The following is a 24,672-nucleotide window of genomic DNA, read 5'->3' as shown; positions in this document are numbered from 1 at the left end:
CCTCCTGGGTGCAAGCAATTCTGCCTCAGCCTGCCGAGTAGCTGGGATTACAGGTATGCGCCACCACACCCAGCTAATTTTTGTGTTTTTAGTAGAGATGGTGTTTCACCATGTTGGCCAGGATGGTCTCTATCTCCTGACCTCGTGATCCGCCCGCCTCGGCCTCCTAACGTGCGGCCTCTTAAGGGATTTTAAGAGAATTTTTTACTTTTCTCCACTTTCATTAACGTATGACAAATTACAACATGTACAATCTGATCTGACATACATTCATTGTGGAATGATTACATCGAGCTTAACATCCATCTCACTTTCTGGTGAGAACATTTAAAGCTTACTATCAGCAATTTTCAAGTATAAAGTACATTAACTATTGTCACCATGCTTTAAAATAGATCTCCAGAATTTATATCTCTTGAGTCCCATTATACCTCCATCCTCATTCTCTGGCAGGGACCATTTTACTGAGTTCAACATTTTTAGACTCCTCATGTAAGTGATATCATGCTGTTTTTGTTTTTCTGTGCCTGGTTTGTTTTACTTAGAATAATGTTGTAAGAAATGACAAGATTCATTTTTTTTAAGGCTGAGTAGTATTCCATTGTATATATGCCCCATTTTCTGTATCCATTCATCTGGCATTGGATACTTGATTTATTGAAAGAGCTTTATAAGTTTAAATTCATAAATGAAATCCAGTGAGTAAAGCTTTTTTTTTTTTTTTTTTTTTTTTTTTTTTTTTTTTTGGTGAGGCTCAGTCACTCGTTATGATCATGAAAATGATGGATGTGTAATTGGTGATATCAAAAGATCTGGAAGGACAATAATAGTGGCATTGATTCAGTTAAAGCAAAAGTACAAAACTTTGTAGTCCAAGTAATTACCATAGGGGAATTTAAATTATACTTTTTTTTTAACTTGAAGTTTTGTTAAGGGAAAAATATTGTATTTTACATGAAAAACAGTTTTAAATCTCAAAAATTTGTCAGATCTGGAATTGCTACATGGGCCTAAATAAATTTTTTGGATATAAATGATAATGTTTCTCTTTAAGATGTAAAAAATAATATATATATTTTAACTATGTATATCTGTGTGTGTGTGTATGTATATATATATATATTTTTTTTGAGACAGAGCGTTACTCTGTCACCCAGGCTGGAGAGCAATGGCAGGATCTCCGCTCATTGCAATCTCTGCCTCCTGGGTTCAAGCGGTTCTGGTGCCTCAGTCTCCGGAGTAGCTGAGATTATACATGCAAGCCACCATGCCCAGCTAATTTTTGTGTCTTTTTAGTAGAGAAGGGGTCTTAGGATGTTGTTCAGGCTGGTCTCGAACTCCTGGTTTTAAGCAATCTGACTGTCTCATCCTCCCAAAGTGTTAGGATTATAGGCATGAGCCATCGCGCTGGGCCAAAAATACATTTTTAAAGTTAAGACGTAAATGTTTTATAACTTTACACCACCAAAGCGATGTGACATGGTGAAAAATTTAAGCACAGTCATAAGAAGCAGATTATTTGCAATCAAATCTGTAACAATCATATTCTAGTCGTGGGATCTTGGGGTGAGGTGCATATGCTCTCTAAGCCTCTGTATTTTTGTAAACAATTATGTGATGATGATAAAAATAGTTCCTAGCTCTAAGGGTTGTTGTAAGGATTAAATGAGTTGGGCCAGGTGGCTCATGCCTGTAATCTCCACTTTTAAGGAGGTAGATGTGGGAGGACAGCTTGAGCCCAGGAGTTGGAGACCTGCCTAAGCCATGTAGTGAAACCCTGTTTACCACAAAAAGTTAAAAAAAAAAAAAAAAAAAAAAAAAAAAAAAGACAAAGAATAAGTGTAAATGAATTGGTAAATAAAAAGCACTTAGGACACTGACAATAGTATGTTTAGTGTGAAACACTTAGCATTACTCATTTATGCCAGGCCCATAACCCGTAATTGCATCTGACCATCATCCCTGGGTAAGAGCAATCTTTTTTTGTGTGTGTGTGACACTCTTGTCACCCAGTCTGGAGGGCAGAGGCGTGATCTCGGTTTACTGGAACCTCTGAGTCCCAGGTTTAAGCGATTCTCAGCCTCAGCCTCTCGCGTAGCTGGGATTACAAGCGTGTGCCACCACGCCTGGCTAATTTTTTGTATTTTTAGTAGAGATGGGGTTTCACCATGTAGGCCAGAATGGTCTCCAACTCCTGGCCTAAATCTATCTGCCAGCCTTGGCCTCCAAAATTGCTGGGATTACAGGCATGACACCAGGCCCAGACAGCAACATTTTCTAACAGCCACATTTTAGTATTCTAGATTCAGCCAGCAATTGTGTAATCAAATCTTTGTCTATTATGAAGCCATAGGAAAGACCTGTGTCAAGGGCATTTTTTCACACAGTTTTTGCCAGTGGAGACATCTTCATTATTCCTATAGTATCCTATCTTTTTAAAGTTTGTACTCATACTTTGTGTGGTAAATGAAAGGCAAGATCCTTCCCTATCTTTATGAGGATGACTACAGCATGACTGGATAGGCTTGCTATGATTTTTATCTTTCCCTGTGTTCTCACTACCGTTTTATTAATCTCAGTTCTTTTTTACAGGGTAGCACAGAATTTAGCAGAAAGAGATCCAGCCATGTAGACCAGAGATTTGTCTAAGTGACAGCATGTAAGAATCAGGAAGGAAAATTTTCTGTTTAAATACTAACAGTTTCTTTCCTTAATGCGATTATTATTTTTTAAATCTAACCTACAAGGTGATGGTGTCCTTAAACCAATTAAATCAGAATCTCGGGTTGGATAACCTCAAATATGACTTATTAGCACTTCCCATTAATCACTGCTCCTTCAGGCCTTTAAATTTACTTAGGAATCTCACTTTTAATACCATCTTATCAACTTCAATTCTAAATAAGAGAACACTCAAAGGCTGAGGAATTCTCAGCGGTAAAGCTCTGACCCACGTTCAGTAACAAAGGGTAAGTTAGTCTTTGTTGTGATCATTCTTTGTTGTACTGAGTAGCTACATATTTTTACTCAAGGATTCAAATTCTCACTTTTCTCAAGAATTGGGCCAAAACCGATAAACTAAACTTATTTACGGTTCACGGATTAAAGGTTGTTGCATAAGAAGGTCTTGTGTTCAGCAGTTGGATTTACAGTGCCAGAAACATGTAACAACTGCTTGACTTTCTTCCCCAGCTATACTTCGAAAATTGGCACTTAAATATAACTAACTTTAAAACCTCAAAGAGTATCGTGGCCATGTGTGGTGGCTCACTCCTGTAATGCCAACACTAGGTATAGGCGAGACAATTATTTGAGGCCAGGATATTGAAATTAGCCTGGGAAACATACGCAGACCTGGTCTTTGGAAAAACAGCGTTGCGTGGTGGCGCGCGCGAGGTTCCAGCTAATCGGGAGGCTACAGTGAGCCATGACACTGCACTACGGTCTGCGCGACACCCCATGTCAGTAAGCCCTGGAACACCTGAAAGAAACTGTGTTGAGTATTGTATTTACTGGTACTGGAAAGCGATTAGTGACTGATACCTACTTACAGCGACTAGGGAGGGACGCATGCTCCGATAGGGCAAACTCAGCAGGTGCGGACAAACAGTAAAGAGAATCTGGGCAAACAAGCATCACGGCTCCTCAACTGAGAAAGTGGGGGCCCTGAAAAGGGCCTTTTCTTGGTAGACTAGGACGCTTAACCGCCGAAACCGTAGAGGGTGCGACCCTGGCGCTTCAGCGCGTAAACCACATCCATGGCGGTGACCGTCTTGCGCTTGGCGTGCTCCGTGTAGGTCACAGCGTCCCGGATCACGTTCTCCAGGAAGACTTTCAGCACCCCACGGGTCTCCTCGTAGATGAGGCCAGAGATGCGCTTCACGCCGCCGCGGCGAGCAAGGCGCCGGATGGCCGGCTTGGTGATGCCCTGGATGTTGTCACGCAGCACCTTGCGGTGGCGCTTAGCGCCGCCTTTGCCAAGACCCTTCCCGCCTTTGCCGCGGCCAGACATGATGAGCAAGACGAGTCGTACACAACGCCTTGTGAGGACTCTGGCCTGAGGCAGGGCCTTTATAAGACAGTTGGCGGACCGAACTGAGAACCTGAAAGAAGTCGGCGGGAAGTCCCGCCCCGGTGGGGGAGGGGAAATCGAAAGGGCCAAACCGAAATAGGGAAAAAAGGCGAGCTTCTTGTTTCCGTGTTCTGAATTTTGTAATGTGCAAACTATTTTGTTACCACGTTATAAGGCTTTAAAAAATTGCTTTTGAACGCAGAAGATATACATCAATACTGTGGGGAATACAAGAAACGACAAGAAATTAAGAAAGTACAACCTGTTATCCCATCACACAGAGATCACTAGTGCTAGTTTATAACGTATTTTGCAAAGCAGTTGCACATATTTTTCCAAGAAAATGTATACAGTGTTGTATATGGCGTTTTGTAACCTCCTTATATTGATTACAGTTTAATCAATTTCTATTAAAGACATAAAATAGTGTCTTTCTTAGGAATTATCAATATAGTTTTAATCAGTTCCCCAGCAATTTTTTAATCCGCTGTATTTTAAGAATAATGTTTTCAACATTCAAAATAAATTTATTTTTTCTCTATGCTTGGGACCAATATTGAAATTTGTATGATTTATTACACCAAACTTTAAATTTTTACTACATTAATATTTAAAACTGAATTAGAGGTCTCATGATTTGGTATTGCTGGTCTCCTCATTATTTCCTTTCCAAGTTTCCTAATCTGTTTCACCAAGGTTTCTTGGCAACTTTGGAGACCTTTTGTGAAGTCTGAATAAAAATCTCTTTGAGATTTTGATAATAATTGCGTTAGCGTTAAGACTTATTTGGAATAGAATTAATATCCTTAAAACAAGTTCTTATAAGTAGAAAATTGGTGTTTGTAGGTTTTGTGTGTGGGGCGGGCGCTTTTTTTGGGAGGGGGATGGAGTCTGGCTCTGTCGTCAGGCTGGAGAGGAGTGGCGCGATCTAGGTTCACTGCAACCTCCGTCTCCCAGATTCAAGCAATTCTCATGCCTCGACCTCCCGAGTAGCGCGGCACAGGCATGCGCCACCACGCCCAGCTAATTTTTTTGTATTTTTAGTAGAGACCAGGTTTCACCATGTTGGACAGGATGGTCTTGATCTCTTGACATCGTGATCCGACCGCCTCAGCCTCAGAAAGTGTTGGGATTACAGGCGTGAGCCACCGCGCTTGGACGCTTGTAGGTTTTAAAAAAGACACTTTTACATGACCCAACTAAAGATTTGTTATCAACCATCATGGAACAACTTTGTTTCCGTATATTTAATTTTCTTTCTTAGTAAATACAGGGTTATACTCTGAAATTTTTATTTTTTTTGTAACAGAGTCTTGTCCTTTCACTCAGGCTGGAGTGCAATGGCCCAATCTCAGCTCACTGCAACCTCCACCTCCAGGGTTCAAGTGATTCTCCCACCTTAGTCTCCCGAGTAGCTGGGATTACAGGCACTCACCACCACGCCCAGCTAATTTTTTTGTATCTTTGTGGAGACAGGGTTTCACCATGTTGGTCAGGCTAGTCTCTAACTCCTGATCTGGTGATCCACATACCTTGGCCTCCCAAAGTGCTGGGATTACAGGTGTGAGGTCACTGCGCCCGGCCACTCTGAAATTATTTTAACACCTTTGTAAATTATAAAACTCCTATAACTATTTTAATATAATCTCTTAGTATTCAATTCTTTGTTTACAAAGTAGTTAAGAGCTGAAACTCTGGAATTAGAAAACTTTGGTTTTAGATTAAATGTTTACCTATCAGACTCAAGCTGACTTGTTACCGATCAGACGCGAAGTGACTTGTTTATTCTCTTTAAATCTTTGCTCATCTACAAAGTTAGATCAGGATAGTGATGGTACTGTTGGGGTGCAGAATGATTCCCCAAAATGTGGTTCTTGGGCATGCTGAGTGCTTTTGAACACTGAAAGGCCTCAGAAATAAGCTTCAGAATCAAAGCCCCTCTAACCTCGTCTTGTTTCTCTGTCCTATACATGCGAAGGAACTCTGACATTTCCTAATCGGACTAAGAAAATTTCTTAACAAAAGAAACAGAATTGCCTTCTATCCCCTCCCTAGTTATTTCATTATTGCAGAAAAGAAGACTGGATATGGACTTTTCAAGATAATGCCTTCCTCTCCATCTCATTTAAATTACCAAGACATACTAGATGCCATGGCTCCTCCCCATAATCCCAGCACTGTAGGAGGTCAAGGCAGGTGGATCCCTTGAGCTCAGGAGTTGGAAACCAGCCTGGCCAACATGGTGAATCCCCGTCTCTACAAAGTTTACAAAAAATTAGCCAGGTGGTGGCGCATGCCTGTAATCCCAGCTACTTGGGAGGCTGAGGCAGGAGAATCACTTGAACCTGGAAGGCGGAGGTTGCAGTGAGCCAAGATTGCACCATTGCACTCCAGCCTGAGTAACAAGAGTGAAACTCCGTCTAAAAAAAAAAAAAAATTAGCCAGGTGTACTGGTGCACACCTGTGTTCGCAGCTACTAAGGAGGCTGAGGTAGGAGGATCACTTGAATCCCAGAGGTAGAGGTTGCAGTGAGTGGAGACTGTGCCACTGCACTCCAGCCTGGGTGATGGAGTAAGACTCCATCTCAAAATAAATACATAAATTACGAAGACAATTATTTACAAGCTAATTTATTTCTGTGGTCCATTTATTCTCTATAACAATCTTTTATTGCCCCTCAAAGGAATTGTCTACTTTTCCCATCTCCTCCTTCCCCTATGAAAAAAGTTACATAACCTGTACCCCTTTGGGGACTGGGGTAATCACTTTGTAATTCTCCCTCGTGCACATTATTAAATTTCTCCCATTATCCTGCCTTTTGTCAGTTGGTTATCTGTGAAACTTCCCTTAGCCCCTACAGTATTTACCTCTTTGAGCTACTATAAGAATTAATAGAGGCCAGGCTCAGTGACCTGCCTGTAGTCCCAGCTACTCTGGAGGCTGATGTGGGAGGATTGCATGAGTCCAGGAGTGGGATGATTGTGCAAGCTCAGGAGTCACAGATTAGCCTGGGCAACATCACAAGACCTTCATCTAAAAAAAAAAAAAATTAATAAAAAAAAAATGGAGATAATGTACATAAAATATCAAGCAGAAAGCCAACCTCTATTTAATATAATTTTTTCTTTTTAACTAATTTACAAATATTTTGTTTATATTATACTTTAAATACGTTAATACATCATAAATTAATCTAATTATGTATAACACATTAAGTAGTTAATTTAAATAACAAATATTTATTTTTAGCGCTTATTGTCAATGTCGGGGCTCAGAAACCAATACCCCAAACTATGGCATGGTGACTAGCTGAACTGCAGAAGCCTCAAAGTCTCTTAGACCTTCTCCCCCTCCCCAACCTTTATCTGCCTATTATCCAGACTCACCAAAAATGAATCCCTGTAAGATGAATGTAATCACACCTGAAGAGCTCATTTCACAAGATAAGGTAGAAATTTAATTTCTTTTCCCTGATCCATTCATTCTTCCTAGTAATCCTCTCAAATGAATTCCTCTTCTCCCTCCCTCAAACTGTTTTTCTAGGATGGTGTATAAACTTCTGAACCACATTCTGGGGTGGGCAATCACTCTGATTCTCCCCATGCACATTGTAAATTTGTCTGCTTTTTTTTCTATTAATCTGCCTCATGTCCGATTTTTCAACGAACCTTCAGAGGGCACCAAATCAGTAAGGACATTAATTTAATTCAATATTTCACAGATGATATGATACCATAAAGTGATAAGGCACTATAAATCTTCCTAATTGCTCTTTGCCCCTTGGATCCCTCTGATCTTAAGGTTGCCTCCTCTAGTTTACTTACTTTGAAACTACACATTTAACAGCTCCTCCATTTTTCTTTACATGTGTATGTAGAATTATAAATAATGATATATCACACTTGTATATTTTATTTTACTTAATACATAAGTTTGCATTTGTCAGTGTTTTGATTATGAGTACATTGAGTTTGCATAAATAACACCAAAAATTGTAATAATTATAAAGCAAAAGTTACTTTACAAACTGTTTAGCTTAAAGAATTTTACTTCTGGAACTCAGGAACTCTGAAAATTATTACTTAGCTAGCTTTCATGATTAGATAGTGGTTCTTGGGAGAAATAGAAACAATGGAATAATTTTATCATCAACTTCAATGATCATGACAGCATATTTTATTTAAAAACTTATTTTAATTTCAAAAATCTTATAGGCCTTCTATGGAGCCATATCATTTACTTTATATTGATGGTTGTAACAGAAACAATTATTGAAAATTTATACACACAAATAACGCAGATGACATTTTAAAACGGAACGAATGAATTAATTCATTGAAATCAGGATGGAGTCCTCAACATCAAATAATCGTAACTTTTTTTAAAAAAGTAATATTTATGACAGTTGTGTTTGCTGTTTTATTCCGAGAAATATTAGTTGTATGCGATTGCAATTAAGACAAATCTAGGAAATAAAAATGTGTGCAGAGACTCAAAAATTAATGTATTTCAATGGACTAGAGATCCTGTAGAAATTCGTTTTCATTAACATGTCTTTATGAGGAACACAGTAGCTTATATAAGTTTAGGTGGAGAGGAATAGAAGGCCCTCTCTAGCTAGGAGGACTTGGTGATCTGAGGAGGAAGGGAGTGATCTTGATGAGAGAAAGGAAGCAGGAAAAACTGACAGGAACAGGGCTATATGACTATGATATAATAAAAAACCTGACTTACAATGTCCATCATTCATACTGTTTTTAAGTAACACGTTCTAACGTAATCTCACACCCTAACCCCAACCCTTTCCCATCATTTACATAAAGTCCTTTATGACATGTATTCTTTGCCCAAGTCAACTTGAAGCTCCTTTTGGATATAGACGTTATGTATCTGGATTAATATTGTATTCCCATTTAGGAGGGTGCCTGGCACACCATAGGTGCTGGGAAAGATTCAATTGAACTGGAATAGGTAGGCCAAACGCACGTGGGGTCCTAAATTCTGCAGAAGGGTCAGATACCCAAATTCTGCTTCCATGGTCTTATGAAGTATAAACTAAAAGCCCAAGCAAGGAGCAAAGGTTAGTTTACCAATTTTCTCTCTGGAACCCAGGTACACTGAAAACTATTATTTAGCTAGCTTTCAGTCCTCTGTAATACAGAAAGTAAGTATCTGACACTAGGTTCATTTGAAACACTCTTGCTCTGTCACACAAGCTGGACTGCAGTGGTGCAATCATAGCTCATTGCAGCCTCGAACTCCTGGGCTCAAGTGATCCTTCTGGTCTCAGCCTCCCGAGTAGCTAGGACTACAGGCTATGAGACACCAGGCACAGTCAGTTATTCTACTTTTGTAAAGATCAGGCTGACTTCGGACACCAAGGCTCTAGCCGTCCTTCCGCCTCGGCTTCCCAAAGTGGTTGTGTTACCGGATGGTGCCAAGCAGTTCCAGGCTCTTGGTGCCAGGAGCAAACTAGTCGACACACACACAGATAGCAAAGCAAAGCAGCAAAAGTTTATTAAGCAGAGTATTACACTCTCGGCGGGGGAGAGCGCATTGACCTCTGCGAGATGAGATCAGCATCAGCTTGTTGCAGTTTAAGTCTTTTTATGTGTGTGCGTGTGTTTTTCTCTTCCCAGTGCCGCCTAATCTATAGCCAGTATCTGCCCTTTTATTGATAGGTTTGTTGCTTAGTTACTTTGGCCTCTGTGGCTTGTGCATCACCTCTATCTCATAATCTTAAATACATGCAAGATATGCAGCCCATATGCATGAACCTTAAGTAGCTGATTATCATATGGGCTTTTGTTAAGGATACTTTTTCCTCCCTAATACGCATGCCCATCTCTGAAGAGCTGCCTTTTACTGGTTTGTTCCAGATCTTGCCGGCCACGAGGTCCTTGCTCACATTATCTCACCTTTGTTTCGGCTGCAAAATGTTCACTGCTTGTTATCTCGCTTCTTGTTCACCCGCCCGTCCACCTTAGTTCTGCCCTTTGCTTTTACTTATTCAGCCCTCTAACCAACTTCCAGCTCCCTTTGTTATTCTCTTGCCCCACTTTTCCTATTGTTTTCAGCTGTATTGCGGGCGCGAGCTGCCGCGCCTAAATTTCTTGATGTGCAGCGAATATTTCAATGTCTACTTTCTATCTCAAAACAATGTGGTGTAAAAGCCCTTTGGTTTTGCTTCATCTCTATACAGCATTTCAGTGCCATTGCAAGATGACTCGACATCGGATAAAACTGTGGAACACAGCTCTACTTGGTGAAAAAGTAGGTGGCTCTGAAAAGAACCTTTTTGGTTTGGACCGAGGTATGAGTAATGCACTACTCCAGACCCACTACTTGCCCTTGGCCTTGTGGTGGCTCTCAGTTTTCTTAGGCAGCAGCACGGCCTGGATGTTGGGCAGAACACCACCCTGGGCGATGGTCACTTTACCAAGCAGCTTGTTGAGCTCCTCGTCGTTGCGGATGGCCAGCTGCAGGTGGCGCGGGATGATGCGGGTCTTCTTGTTGTCTCGGGCCGCGTTGCCAGCCAGCTCCAGGATCTCGGCGGTCAGGTACTCCAGCACCGCCGCCAGGTACACAGGCGCGCCGGCACCTACCCGCTCGGCATAGTTGCCCTTGCGGAGCAGTCGGTGCACTCGGCCCACGGGGAACTGAAGACCCGCCCTAGAAGAGCGGGTCTTAGCTTTGGCGCGAGCTTTGCCGCCCTGCTTGCCACGTCCCGACATGACAAATATACTCAATCAGCAGCGTGCCTGAGACTGATGCAACACTAAGGCTCGGCTACTTATAGTCAATACAGGCACGAAAACTAAGCTATGCTATTGGCTAACATTACAGTTTCGCTTTAACCAATGGGATTGCGGTTTTGAAAAACACTTATTTTGATTGGACAAAGTTAATATACGTTTCCAGGACTCACCACTAGTTAAACGCACGCCTTCATTGTCCGCTCCATTTGCGTTAAGAAGCAGGGAATAAGCGGTAGTTAGACAGTGCTACCGACTTCCTTCCCTTTTTTTCTCTAATTTTCCGGCAGTTACTACCAGCCATGCCTGAACCCTCAAAGTCTGCTCCCGCCCCAAAGAAAGGCTCCAAGAAGGCGGTGACAAAAGCCCAGAAGAAGGACGGCAAGAAGCGCAAGCGCAGCCGCAAGGAGAGCTACTCCGTGTACGTGTACAAGGTTCTGAAGCAGGTCCACCCCGACACCGGCATCTCGTCCAAGGCCATGGGAATCATGAATTCCTTCGTCAATGACATCTTCGAGCGCATCGCGGGTGAGGCTTCCCGCCTGGCGCATTACAACAAGCGCTCGACCATCACCTCCAGGGAGATCCAGACGGCCGTGCGCCTGCTGCTCCCCGGGGAGCTGGCCAAGCACGCGGTATCGGAGGGCACCAAGGCCGTCACCAAATACACCAGCTCCAAGTGAGCCCGCCCACCGCGGAACGTTCGGTCAGTCTCGGCCCACACCCCAAAGGCTCTTTTCAGAGCCACTCAGTCTTCCCAAAGAGAGCTGGCACTCACTTTTCTTACAGCAGATATTTGTTACTCGTTACAAAGAAGATTTACAAGATTCCTTACTTTATCCTTGTTAGAAACTAATTTTGGCTCAAGCCTCTAATCCCAGCACTCTGGGGAGCCGAGGCGGGTGGATCACGTGAGGTTAGGAGTTCAAGACGAGCCTGGCCAACATGGTGAAACCCCGTCTCTACTAAAAATACAAAAAAATTAGCTGGGCGTGGTGGCGGACGCCTGTAATCTCAGCTACTCGGGAAGCTGAGGCAGGAGAATCGCTTGAACCCGGGAGACTGAGGTTGCAGTGAGCCGAGATCGGGCCATTGCACTCCAGCCTGGGCAATAAGAGCGAAACTCTGTCTCAAAAAAGAAAGAAAAAATTGATTAGCACTGCAGTGTACTGCATGTTGCAGCAACGCTTGAGACAATTTTTTATCTGAAGAAGGATCAGGTTTATCATCAGACAAACCTAGTAAAGGGAAAATTCAATTTCTGTTGACTACAAATAAAATACAATATTTAAGTGTCAACTGGTAAAATATCCATAGTGTTTCCGGCGCTCTGTCCCTAAACTTCATGTGTACTTTAGTAATGAAGCAGTTGGCACACACAGAAACGTACAAATCGACTTAAACTTGTTTGTTTTGAGAGTGGTGCTGTTTCTCCTCCCTTGTTCCCAGTTTGAGTTTGCTAAATATTGAGATAGAAAGGCAGCAGAAAAAAGTTTGAACCCAGTTTACAGCATAGTACACGTCAATCGGGCCGAGTTGATGTCGATGGCCAATCCCGACGCTGCGCGGGCAGTTTGAAACTTGACCACCGTTTTCTCTGGTGAGTGTTCTAATTGGGAAAATTCTTGGCAGTGCGGGTTTTTTGGAGGACTCTTGCCGTTTTATTCATTCCCATATTTCTCTTGTGTGGATCCTGTTTATGAACATAGTTTCTATTCCCTACCTTTTCTGTTAGGATCTGCTCCATGTTTTCTTATCTGTGTCACTTGCATTTACTGTATCTCTATTAATTGGAATAAATTTTAAAAGAAAAAAAAATAGAGGAGGAGAAGGGCTGTTCTCCATTGTTTTCCCCCACCCCCAACTGAGGAAATCAGAGTAAGTGTCTTCATTTTAAACACTTAGGAGTGGCATATTTAAAAGTATTTTGGTCTTTGCCAAGAATCAGTGTGGGAACTCTTCCACATCGAATTGTATTTGCTGAAGATTTTTGATAGTATTTTTTATCCAGTAAGTGCACTCCAGTGACCCAACTGTTTGACTCCTAGATGTTTACATGAGAGAATATTTTGCACACATGCAAGAGGAGACATATGAGAATGGAAAATATGCTATTTTTAATAGATAAAAATACTAGAGACAATTACATGTTCATGGTCAAAATAATGCATTTATTGAGGTACACACAGTAGTACCTGGTTGAATTTTAGAAACATAAGTCTCAGAAGGTTCATATATAATAACATTTTTTAAAACTCAAAAGTAAAACCATGGCTGGGCAGGTCCTCATGCCTGTAATCCTAGCACTTTGGGAATGCTGAGGTGGGAGGATTGCTTAAGCTCAGGAGTTTGAGACCAGCCTGGACAACATGGTGAGACCCTATCTCTTAAAAAAAAAAAAAAAAACAACAGTAAAATGAAAATAAAACCAAATTATACATTGTTGAAGTATATATAGAAGCACTTATACAGAATAAGTATACATAAGTGTGTGATAATGAAAACTTTTAAGAGAGACTTTTAAAAATACCTGGCAGTGGCTATCTTAGTGATAAAGGCAAGACATGGGATGGGGAAACACACAGAGGTAAATACAAGTTATTGCCAATATTCCAGTTTTGGGTTAGATGTTTTATCATGGGTTTTGATATAATTTGATTTAAACTTTATATATATATGTGTGTGTGTGTGTGTATATATATATTTTTTAGATAGTGTCTTACCATGTCACCCAGGCTGGAGTGCAATGGCAGAATCTCGGCTCTCTACAACCCTCACCTCCCGGGTTTAAGCGATTCTCCTGCCTCAGCCTCCCTAGTAGCTGGGTTTACAGGAGCCGGCCACCACACCCAGCTGATTTTTTGTATCTTTAGTAGAGTTGGGGTTTCACCATGATGGCCAGGCTGGTCTCGAACTCCTGACCTCATGATCCACCCGCCTCGGCCTCCCAAAGTGCTGGGATTACAGGCATGAGCTACTATGCCCAGCCTGATTTACATTTTAAATATATGTTACATATATTAAATTTATGTATCTAATACTATACTGGAAAATATAATAGGAAAAAACTCCCAGTGTAAAAACAAGTTACAAGCATCACATAGTTTGTCATAAAGAAAAATTTATAGATGAGAAACTCAAACCTAATAGTGTTTCCATAAATATTATTCATTTTCTAAATATTGTTCATTGCTCCTCCTCTCTTAAGGAGGAGAAAAAGAAGACTCACGGAGGACATTAAGAAGGTGGATGGATTCCGAAAGCTCAAGATTTTGGCTAAAATTAAGAGTCAGCAACCAATCTCCAGGTACCCTTGCTTCTCAATCTGTAGACTAAAGACCCTAGACCAAAAATCCTGATTCCTAGGAAGTGCTTGGAGGACCTTGATGGTGCTTCATTATAGTTGATTTCTTCACATTATTTGATGTGTTGAATCTGCATTTGGCACAGAATTGATACAATTCAGACTTCATGGCCGGGCGCGGTGGCTCACGCCTGTAATCCCAGCACTTTGGGAGGCCGAGGCGGGCGGATCACAAGGTCAGGAGATCGAGACCACGGTGAAACACCGTCTCTACTAAAAATACAAAAAATTAGCCGGGCGCGGTTGTGGGCGCCTGTAGTCCCAGCTACTTGGGAGGCTGAGGCAGGAGAATGGCGTAGAACCCGGGAGGCGGAGCTTGCAGTGAGCCGAGATCGCGCCACTGCACTCCAGCCTGGGCGACAGAGCGAGACTCCGTCTCAAAAAAAAAAAAAAAAAAAAAAAAAAAAACAATTCAGACTTCATGAAATCCATTTAATTAAATGTTCTTTCTCTCTGCTTCTCCATCTATCTAAATCCTAACTTATCCTCCAAAGTTCACACAAGTCTCACTCTCTGAAGCCCTCTCTATTAGAACCTAGCTGAGCTCTGTCTTCTTTCAGCTCCTCTAAACTCTTATAAATCTCTACTTAACTTCCCGCAAAATCTTTATAACATCTCTCTGGAGGCTGTGTGTGTGTATGTATATGTGTATTTTGTATATATGTTATGTATGTGTATGTGTGTATACTCCTCTCTCTGTTAGAACAGAGATTATACTCTTTTCATTTATGTATCTTCTCTCCTCCCACCATTTCACACCAAAATACTTGAGGACAGTAAATTCATCATACATTTGAGTTTTTTCATCACAACTTTTCATAGCACAGGTGCCGTTGAGCCTCTCCATTAATACAGATAATCAGCAGGAAATTCTGCTGTTGGTTTGTTTTATGGAATGGAGAAATCTGTAGTTAAAATCCAGAAGAGAAAGTGAGAAGGGGATGTAGAAGGATTAAGTTACCTAAACACATTCTCCAGACCAGAATAAAGAATAGTGAAGTAACTCCTTATTAAACATACAGAGAATATAGATAGATGTCTATATTTCTGCATCTGTATGTCTATATGTAAGTTTGGGCCATCAGGGACTACTTAAATAACTTGGAATTGTCAGCAGGGAAGAAGATGTCTAGAAGAATATTGTGTGTGGGGTGGCTAAAATCTACGTGGAGAATGGAGAGAAGCATTAAGAAAAAAATTGAACACTTCTTTACAAAGTTTACATATCAGGCCCATTACTCTCAGTTATTAAGAAGGTTAAAATTTCTAAAACAGAGAGAGAAAGAGAAATAAGGACTCAAAGATAGATCTTTTAAGTTATTTGCACCTCGTAGCCAAGCATGGTACCCTCTGTTGCTGAAACAATCTTGATTAATTTACGACATTACTATTCAGCCTTGGGGAATTGATTAGAGCTAATCCAAACCAGCATGTCACGTTAGTGCTTTACACTGGAACTTTTATATGGTAGCTGCAAGAAAGCACATGATTCATGTTTTGCCCCAAATAACTTTTTGTGTGTGTGTGTGTGTGTATATATATATACACACACACACACATATATATATATATAATTTTTTTTTTTTTTTCCTGAAAACAATTTATAGGGCAAAAAGGAACAGATTGGAACATAGAATTATATGAGAGAATCTGGTCCTAAAGGACTTTTTTTTTCTTTTTTTACAGCTATGTCTTGAAAAAACAACTATTTACCTGAATAAATGGTCTTTGGCCAGATTAGAAAAATTTATATTTTCCTCATTGGAAACAGAGCACTCCCTTCCATGGAGATTGCAAGAAACATACTAACAAAGCCTAATTCTTTTTCACTCATTTCTAAATTTCATGCAGTCTGCCATTCTTCAGTTATGACATAGTATTGGACATGCTCCTTTTTTATTTTGTTTTGTTTTATTTTGTTTTTGTTTTTTTGTTTGTTTATTTCATTACAGCAAACATTGCCTGATAAAGGGCATGTTAAATTAATGTGATCACAACTTATCTGAGGTCCATTTCCTGTTACTTGATGTGAAAAAACATTGTGTGAATTTCATCATCCATCCATTTCCAAACCATCTCAAATATCTGTTACTTCTGCAGATGGTCAATTTATTCATTTCCCAATTCCTTTTAACTTGTATTTCAGAGCCTCTCCTTTTCTGATACTGTCACCAAATCATAAAGGTTAGGAGACTGCATGAGGTAAAGCAGATGCGTGGTACTAAAAAACAGGAGAAAATTTTTCCACACTTGAATAATGATAAAAATGTCTGTCCAGGTGCGGTGGCTCATGCCTGTGATTCCAGCACTGTGGGAGGCTGAGGTGGGTGGATCGCCTGAGGTCAGGAGTTCAAGACCAGCCTGGCCAACATGGTGAAACCCCATCTCTACGAAAAATACAAAAATTAGCCAGGCATGGTGGTGTGCACCTGTAATCCCAGGTACTCAGGAGGCTGAGGCAGGAGAATCGCTTGAACCCAGAAGGCAGATGTTACAGTGAGCCAAGATTGTGCCACTGCACTCCAGCCTGGGTGACAGAGCACGATTCCATCTCAGAAGAAAAAAAAAATTTTTCTATTAATTTCCAGAGTTGAACACGCACACAAGTATCTCTAGGGGGTTGGTAAATGTGAGTGATGAAACTTAACAAGGTTTTATTGAGGGTCAGAGAATGCAAAGAACAATGGGGATAGACTGTGAGAACAAATAACTTCATCCCCTGACAGTAAGAATTCCCACCTATATAAGGAAAAATAAAAGTGCCTCAGCCATAGTTCTTTAGTTATACTAGAGAAAAGGAATTATTTTTGATGGAGAAATTAAGAAACGCTGTAAGAAAACACTGGGATTCTAAGTGTATTAATTTGGGAAGAGCCTTAAAATCCCAAGGCACAAGGGCAGCAACTCAGGCTTGAAATCATATAGTCAGGTCCTGGTGTAACCATTTGAAGTAGCAGTGAGGGTTGTGACCTGTATTTATTGACCTTCTGTGAGGTTGGTGCTTGTGTAGCTCATTAAACAGGGCTTACAAATGAGAATTTATTAAAAGCAGTGGTTCTCACACCTGTCAGGCCTAGGCTCCCTTTTTATATCTAATACTTTTATGATCCTTTTTACAGCCTAAAATTAAATTCTTAGGTAATACTATTTAACTTAATTTTTCAAAAATTGCTAAAGCACCTTAATATGATATAAAAGCTAAATAAAGGATGGTATTTTAATAATAAAGATAATAAAGTATCTTTAATAATAAAGATACTTTCAACCTATAAATGCTTGGGCCCTATACTAGAAAATAAAATGAAGTAGTTGGATGTTTTAGCTCTGTATGGAACTATCCCGAATGCAACAAGGACCAAACCAACTGACTTAGGTAACTCAAATACCACAAGGGACATTACTCTCAGCAATGTGATTTTTTCTTTTTGAAAAGACCAATAATGCTGAGTGACATTTGAATACAACAAAATACAGTCTTCTCTTAATTTGTAAAGTGATTGCATTCTTGGAAAATTCAGTGCACATTAAATTATGCACACACACAAGCATTGCATGCTTATGTGTAAAAGGAATTCTGTTTTAGCCTCAAATAATCAGGTTTTTCACCTTCAGATTGATTTTGAGATACCTGGAAGTCATGCATGAGTTGAGACTTCTTCACAGGACATCTAGCATCCCTGGTCCTTCCCTAAATGTCAGTACTGTGCCCTCTCCCAATCACCAGGACATCAAAACAACAACAACAACAACAACAAAAACCCAACTTATTTAATTTCCAGAATGCTCCCTAAGAACCATCACTGTTCTATGAGAACAATTACATTAATTACTTTCATTGCAGAAACTACATAGAGGACATGTCAAAGCTGAGAGTGGCTGGAGGGCTTCTAATAATGCCAGAATGTCCCCCAGAAATAGTCTGCAGTGCTGATAGTCAGTTGCAGAAGAAAAATACTTGAGGCATCTGCCCTAGGTAGGCCAATTTGTCCATGCGCCTGGTTGGGTATCTCTAAACTTCTTTTCTTCCCTCTAGAGGTTACCTGTGGACATGTGAATAAGCAGAGGGTCTTATTACTGAGAAGAGGTAGACAGCCTGTGATGGCAAAGGGTCATCAACTCGGAAGTCCTCCCCATTTGCTATTGCTCAGGCCAGTTTATTAAAATTCTGCTTCTGTAGGTATAGCACTCCACTGGCTTTGAACTAAGGCAGCAGCCATCAGATTCACATTCAGCCTTAGCCTGATAAACAAAAAAGCAGAGAAAGCTAATTAAAATGTAAGTAGTTGGCCACTTCTGTGGGGTCCACTGTGATACCAGAGCTCCTGTATACATCCTAGACCTTAAGAACACATGGAAACTCAACTGTTTGAAAAATATAATACAGAACCATACTGATCCCAAAGAAGGAATGAGTTCCCTACAGCCCCCTTCTAGGTAGGGCTTTGCAACAGGTGCCTCACTGCAGATGTCTCAATAGCTTCTCTCATCTGGCCACCAGCAATACTTCTTAAACAGATATGTCTTCACTGTGTTAAATCAGTCAGAGAGATGTTGATGAATTCCCCTTCTTGGAACTTTATTGCTAGACGTGGAGCAAGAACATGTTCTGGGAAAGATAAGGCATATTGCAACTGCTTATTCTGAGACAGATTCTCCAAATCTCAGAATTTGCTTTCTGGTCTTGTGTCCTTTTTACTGACATGTTGTGCCAGACTAGAAGGAAAGGAATGAAAATAAATGTGGGTTTAGGGGAAGAGGAGGCATGGAGGGAGGCCTATGTAGGTCAATTTGTCCATGTGCCTGGTTGGGTATTTCTAAACTTCTTTTCTTCCCCTCTAGAGCTGTGGGCATGTGCATAAGCAGAGGGTCTTAATGCTGAGAAGAGGTGGACAACCTGTGATGGCAAAGGGTCATTAACTCGGAAATCCTCCCCATTGATTATCATTGAATGTGCCCTTGGAGAAACAGTCAGTACAAAAGAACGTGGTCATCGTCCTAAAGGACATACATCAAAATAGACGACAACTAAAGAAGCCTTAATGATATATATAATTGATATATCAGGATTTAGTGTGGTGTGTCCTAAGTCAGAGAGATGAGACAGAATGGGCAAATTCTTCAACAAAACAGGCACCATCATCCAGGGCTCAAGAAACACAATGCCCAGGCTGATTAGTTTAGATTTGTTTGTGTGGAAAGGAAAGCACTGTTTTGAACAGTGTTTTTGCCGGGCACGGTGGCTCACGCCTGTAATCCCAGCACTTTGGGAGGTCGAGGCGGGCGGATCACAAGGTCAGCAGATCAAGACCATCCTGGCTAACACAGTGAAACTCCGTCTCTACTGAAAATACAAAAAAAATTAGCCCGGCGTGGAGGCGGGCCTGTAGTCCCAGCTACTCAGGATGCTAAGGCAGGAGAACGGCGTGAAACTGGGTGGCGGAACTTGCGGTGAGCTGAGATTGCGCCACTGCACTCCAGCCTGGGCAACAGAGCAAGACTCATCACAAAAAAAAAAAAAAAAAAAAAAAAGAAAAGTGCTTTTAAGAAGAAAAAGAAGTGACATTTGGAGATTTTAATTGGTCAGAATTGAACAGAGTAATAAGACTAGGAAAGAAGACCTCTTTGGCAGTAATCTAGGGATAAATAATCCATACTGGGAGCCCTTTACTTTCCATTGCCAGTGCTGACCTACTCTGCACCCACCTCCTGTCTCCTGGTTATTGCATAGCTTCTACCTGTAGTACCTGCTCCTATCTCTGTGCCTCTCCAGTCTGTGCTCCCCTCAGCATCCTAACACCCTTCTAAAATTTTCGGTCAGATCACCTGCTCCTTGACTCAGAAACTTCCAAAGCCCTTACCTTGCCTTATGAGGTTTTGCATACTCTGGCCCCAGTGATGTATTTGGCCTCGTCTCCTAGGGCTGTCTCACTTGTTTCCTCTGCTCTAGCCACCCTGGCCCCCTTGATGTTCCTCAAACTGCTGAGCATTGTGTCCCTGTGAGCCCCTGTACTTTATTTTACCTCTGACTAGAACACACCTCCATCATTTTCCCCTTACTTCTGGCAAGTTGCCATCTAAAGGTGACTTTTCTACATTTTTGTTATGATAGAGGGTCCTTATTGGTACCATGTGAGAAATTACCTTGATGCCCTGGTAGGCTCCAAGTACAGTCCCATGCAAGCTCTCCCAGAGGACACAGCACAAATAGGTTTGCAGACTATGCAGTAAAATGCTCAAATCACAGCTTCATTAAAAAACATAGCAAACAGCAAGGGGAAAAAGAAGAGCAAGTTAACAGTTTAGTGTGTAAGTGAATTGGAAGAACCGCACTATCTGAATCAAGTGTGAGCAATTTCCATATATCTGAGCTCTCTTACATTGTTGAATCATCTCTTACATCGTTGAATCAACCTATAGGACAGACACAGAGATATATATGCCTGGTCCCAACCAATTAGTTGGTTGAACAGCCATGGATGTTATTTTTGTTTCTGAAGTAGAGAACTTATGGTGTCTCCAATGTGTGGCTGACTCAAGGCCTCATGAATAATGAGTCAGTGCTTCAATGTCTCATATATCTGTGAATTCTGAATGTGTGGCTCCTTTTGTATATTTTGTGCCTCATGAACATTAGGTATCTTTTGACCCTTCCATCCCTTATATCTATATTTAACAACATATTCTCTATTTACTAACTAGTTATGTCTACTTAAAACATCTTAAGCGTTTTTGCCTACGATTTACTAACTAAAAGCATATTTATATTTTATAATAGAATTGCTCATTTACAAAAGTAAATATGTGTTACAATCCATATCATTTATTGGTGTATCCCTGACCTATAGTAGGCACTCAATACATATGTGCTGAGTGAGAGAATTGTGCTTTCTCACTCCTTTTCTCCTTCCCCTGCTCCTGCATTTTCTCCTACACTCTCTGTCTCTCTCTCTCTCTCTCTCTCTCTCTCTCTCTCTCTCTCACACACACACACACACACACACACACACACATTGGACAGGAATCCCAGAGATCTGGGTTCTGGTGTGACAGCATGCTTTTCACAAATACTTCTTGGTTTCCATTCCTTCAAATGTAAATAAAGGTAGGGTTTAGTAAGATGATCTTTGAGTTTCCTTCCAGGATTCAGAGTTTCATCAAAATTTCTTTATTCCTTTGCTCTATGAGGTTTCTTTGTGCTGTGGCTTTAATGTAGCCTATCAAACACATTTCAACAAAATCAAAAGCCTTTTGTTTTGCCCATCACCATTGCTAGGAGGATCACTGCCAAGATCCCAAAGTAGAGGAAATTTTTCCTATAGAACATAACTGAATTTTGTATTAAGCAAGCTAAAACCAGAGAAAGATTAGATTTTAAAACCTTTGGAAGTGAAGCTAGGAGAGGTGCCTCTCCTGTGTATAGTCCCAGCTACTTGGGAGGCTGGAGTAGGAAGATAGCTTGAGCCCAGAAGTTCAAGACTGCAGTGAGCTAGGATGGCCCCACTGCATTCCAACCTGGGCGACTAACGGGACCATGTTACTTAAAACAAAACACAAAACAAAACAAAGTACACAATCTTTAAAAGTGATATGAAATCAAAACAATAACAATAGGTAAGTCTATGGAAGTTTCCAGAGCTGTCTTTTTAATTACCAAAAAAACTAGAATAACATTCTTATGAAAGGATTAAACAACAATTAAATAACATTATGGATTGCCATCATTGTAAAAACAAGAATTAAAAGGCAATATAGGCTGGGCACGGTGGCTCACACCTGTAATCACAGCACTTTGGAGGGCCAAGGCGGGCGGATCACCTGAGGTCGGGAGTTTGAGACCAGCCTGACTGACATGGAGAAACTCCATCTCTACTAAAAATACAGAATTAGCTGGACTTGGTGGCACATACCTGTAATCCCAGCTACTCAGGAGGCTGAGGCAGGAGAATCACTTGAACCCGGGAGGCGGAGGTTGCAGTGAGCCGAGATCACGCCATCACACTCCAGCCTGGGCAACACGAGCGAAACTCCGTCTTAAAAAAAAAAAAAAAAATATAAGGTTGTTTATGTATTTCTTATCTATTTAGCTACTAAACTTCTGGAAAACATCTTGTTACTGAAGAACAAAAACATACACCATTCGGCCAATTAACCACTTACTGCTGTATTTCCCTTTTGTTCAAATTGCATATGAAGATACATATAGGTGACCTAATTTGTTTAATTTGCAGTATTCCCAAGATATAAGCTAGTGGTTGCCCATTAAAAGTCTCTTAGGCTGTGATCTTGAGATATGGAAAAGAGAGAAATTTTGAATTTTTGCTTAAAGCCTAGCATTCAAAGCTAAATAGGTATGGCCTATATCTTTCTGGAAGCCATATTATGTTAGACACTACTTTAAAAATAATAATTTTAGTTTAATATATTATACTAAAACATCGATACAAACTATTTGCCAGAGGATTTCTTCAGCTGCTTAGAATGAAGAAAAGTATCCATTAATAAATTAAGGGATTTTTTTGTGTGTGTTTTAATTTCTTAAGGCTATGTTTTATATCATGCTTGCTTTAATAGTAGAATTAATACAGAATATAAAACTGAGAGTATAGGCATCACCTATTAATGCAAAAATTCAAGTTTTACATAGAACTAGGAGGTCCTGTAATGATAACTTCTAAAGTGTCTGCACTTTTCAAAGAAAAAAAAAACCCTGTAAATTTACATCTCAGTTACCTTAATTAATATTAGAAGTTTGTACATGTGATGTGAATATATATGGAGTTGCGCCTAAAATACATTATAACCCAAGTATACTACTATCATTTACTAGTTGGTTCTTGTGAAATGGTGTTTCAAGAATATTGAACTATATAAATAATTGCACTAAAATTTTGGAGACAACATTGACACTGGACTTTAATTCTAGATATTAATTTTAATGCATTGTAGCTTGATCATAATTTAATTATTTTTTCCAACATTTTAAATTGACGTCTTGAAAATAAACTATAGAATATCAAGAAATTCTGTGTTTATTAAGATACTTATATTTGGCCACATTATTGTGTGCTTATGAAGCTCATCTCAGCAGTGAGATGGAGAATATAGATAGGTCCAATCTTTTGATGCTTTAGCTACATATTCCATGAGCCAAATGACACTTTATACATACATACACTCAATATATTATTCATATTATATTTAATGGAGTTAATGGAATAATAATAAACTGGACATCAATGATACCTTTGTAATTTTGTTGTTCTCTTGGAGTAAGAGTGTTAGAAAATTAAAATTCCATTTCATTTTCTTTTCAAACACTGCTATACACATAATAAAAACTGGGAGGCATCATTTAGAACTCTAAAGTACAAAAAAAAAAAAACACACACACACAGTAACTACATACATTTATTAGCTGTGGAGTATATTAATTGTCCTAAATGCTCAATGTAGAATGTTAAAGTCACTACTGTGACTTTAATAATATGTGGATAAAAGTCCATTGTTGTGCTTTCTAAAATTTTAAACAATATTGTTCTTTAAACACATTATTTAAATTAACAACCCATAATATAGTAAATTAACCTTGGTAAAGGAATTTTTTTTATGACAGAGAAGAATGAAGCTTTTAGATCGGGAAGAAAAGTGAGTTAGTTTTAAAAAGGAAAACTTTTTAGGAAGGATAAAGGACATTCAGTGAAAGGAGTAACATGCACTCATCCTTTAAAAACACCGTTCTTTGATATGTGAGAGAGGAGGAAATAAAAGCAAAAAATGTCAGTGTTTTATTATTATTTATTTACTTATTTATTTATTTATTTATTTTGAGACAGAGTCTCACTCTGTCGCCCAGGCTGGAGTGCAGTGGCCGGATCTCAGCTCACTGCAAGCTCCGCCTCCCGGGTTTACGCCATTCTCCTGCCTCAGCCTCCCAAGTAGCTGGGACTACAGGCGCCCGCCACCTCGCCCGGCTAGTTTTTTGTATTTTTTGTAGAGACAGGGTTTCACCGTGTTAGCCAGGATGGTCTCGATCTCCTGACCTTGTGATCCTCCCGTCTCGGCCTCCCAAAGTGCTGGGATTACAGGCTTGAGCCACCGCGCCTGGCCAAATGTCAGTATTTTAAATCTGTCACTAAAAAATCATCTAAAAGTCCCAGAAGTCAACCAGGTGCATCAGTGCACACAGAAAACAATCTAACGTAAACCGTAGTGTAGAGATTTTTAGTTTCTAGTCAAGAACCCAAAGTTCTTGAAGAGGATCCAATTACAAGTTTTGGGGAATAGGAAATCCTAATGAGTGTAGGACATCATGCTGACAGGAGGTGAGGATAATCTCAGATGTCTGGAGAAGCAATAAACAGTAAGTTAGGGCAGGAGAGAGGCAACAAAGCCTGAAATAATCCCCACTAAGAATTAGTATTGCTAACTCGAGAATTTTAATTAAACAGAACAATTACAGTTGTCAATTGGAATAGATTCAG

General features: G+C 40.2%; 3 protein-coding genes and 1 non-coding gene across 4 annotated transcripts; 2 read left to right on the top strand and 2 right to left on the bottom strand.

Annotated features, from left to right (window-relative positions):
* Window positions 1-3,656: 3,656 nt before the first annotated feature.
* On the bottom strand, window positions 3,657-4,081 carry LOC105491641 (histone H4). The gene has a single exon (XM_011758221.3). The coding sequence runs from the start codon at window positions 4,010-4,012 to the stop codon at window positions 3,701-3,703; it is 312 nt and encodes a 103-aa protein (XP_011756523.3). The 5' UTR covers window positions 4,013-4,081; the 3' UTR covers window positions 3,657-3,700.
* A 3,228-nt stretch (window positions 4,082-7,309) lies between these two features.
* Window positions 7,310-10,853, bottom strand: LOC105491642 (histone H2A type 1). Its single transcript, XM_011758222.3, has one exon. The coding sequence runs from the start codon at window positions 10,804-10,806 to the stop codon at window positions 10,414-10,416; it is 393 nt and encodes a 130-aa protein (XP_011756524.1). The 5' UTR covers window positions 10,807-10,853; the 3' UTR covers window positions 7,310-10,413.
* A 165-nt stretch (window positions 10,854-11,018) lies between these two features.
* Window positions 11,019-11,579, top strand: LOC139355286 (histone H2B type 1-N). Its single transcript, XM_071097444.1, has one exon. It carries the CDS (start codon window positions 11,130-11,132, stop codon window positions 11,508-11,510), a length of 381 nt encoding a protein of 126 aa, XP_070953545.1. The 5' UTR covers window positions 11,019-11,129; the 3' UTR covers window positions 11,511-11,579.
* Window positions 11,580-12,435: 856 nt separating this feature from the next.
* On the top strand, window positions 12,436-19,725 carry LOC105491643 (uncharacterized). The gene is made up of 3 exons (XR_011623917.1): window positions 12,436-13,414; window positions 14,036-14,134; window positions 19,031-19,725. It is a non-coding gene; the product is annotated as an uncharacterized protein (transcript).
* Window positions 19,726-24,672: the final 4,947 nt, after the last annotated feature.

Source organism: Macaca nemestrina, chromosome 5 (genome assembly GCF_043159975.1).
Source record: "Macaca nemestrina isolate mMacNem1 chromosome 5, mMacNem.hap1, whole genome shotgun sequence".
Classification (NCBI taxonomy): Eukaryota; Metazoa; Chordata; class Mammalia; order Primates; family Cercopithecidae; genus Macaca; species Macaca nemestrina.
This window is presented reverse-complemented; position numbering and strand designations above follow the sequence as displayed.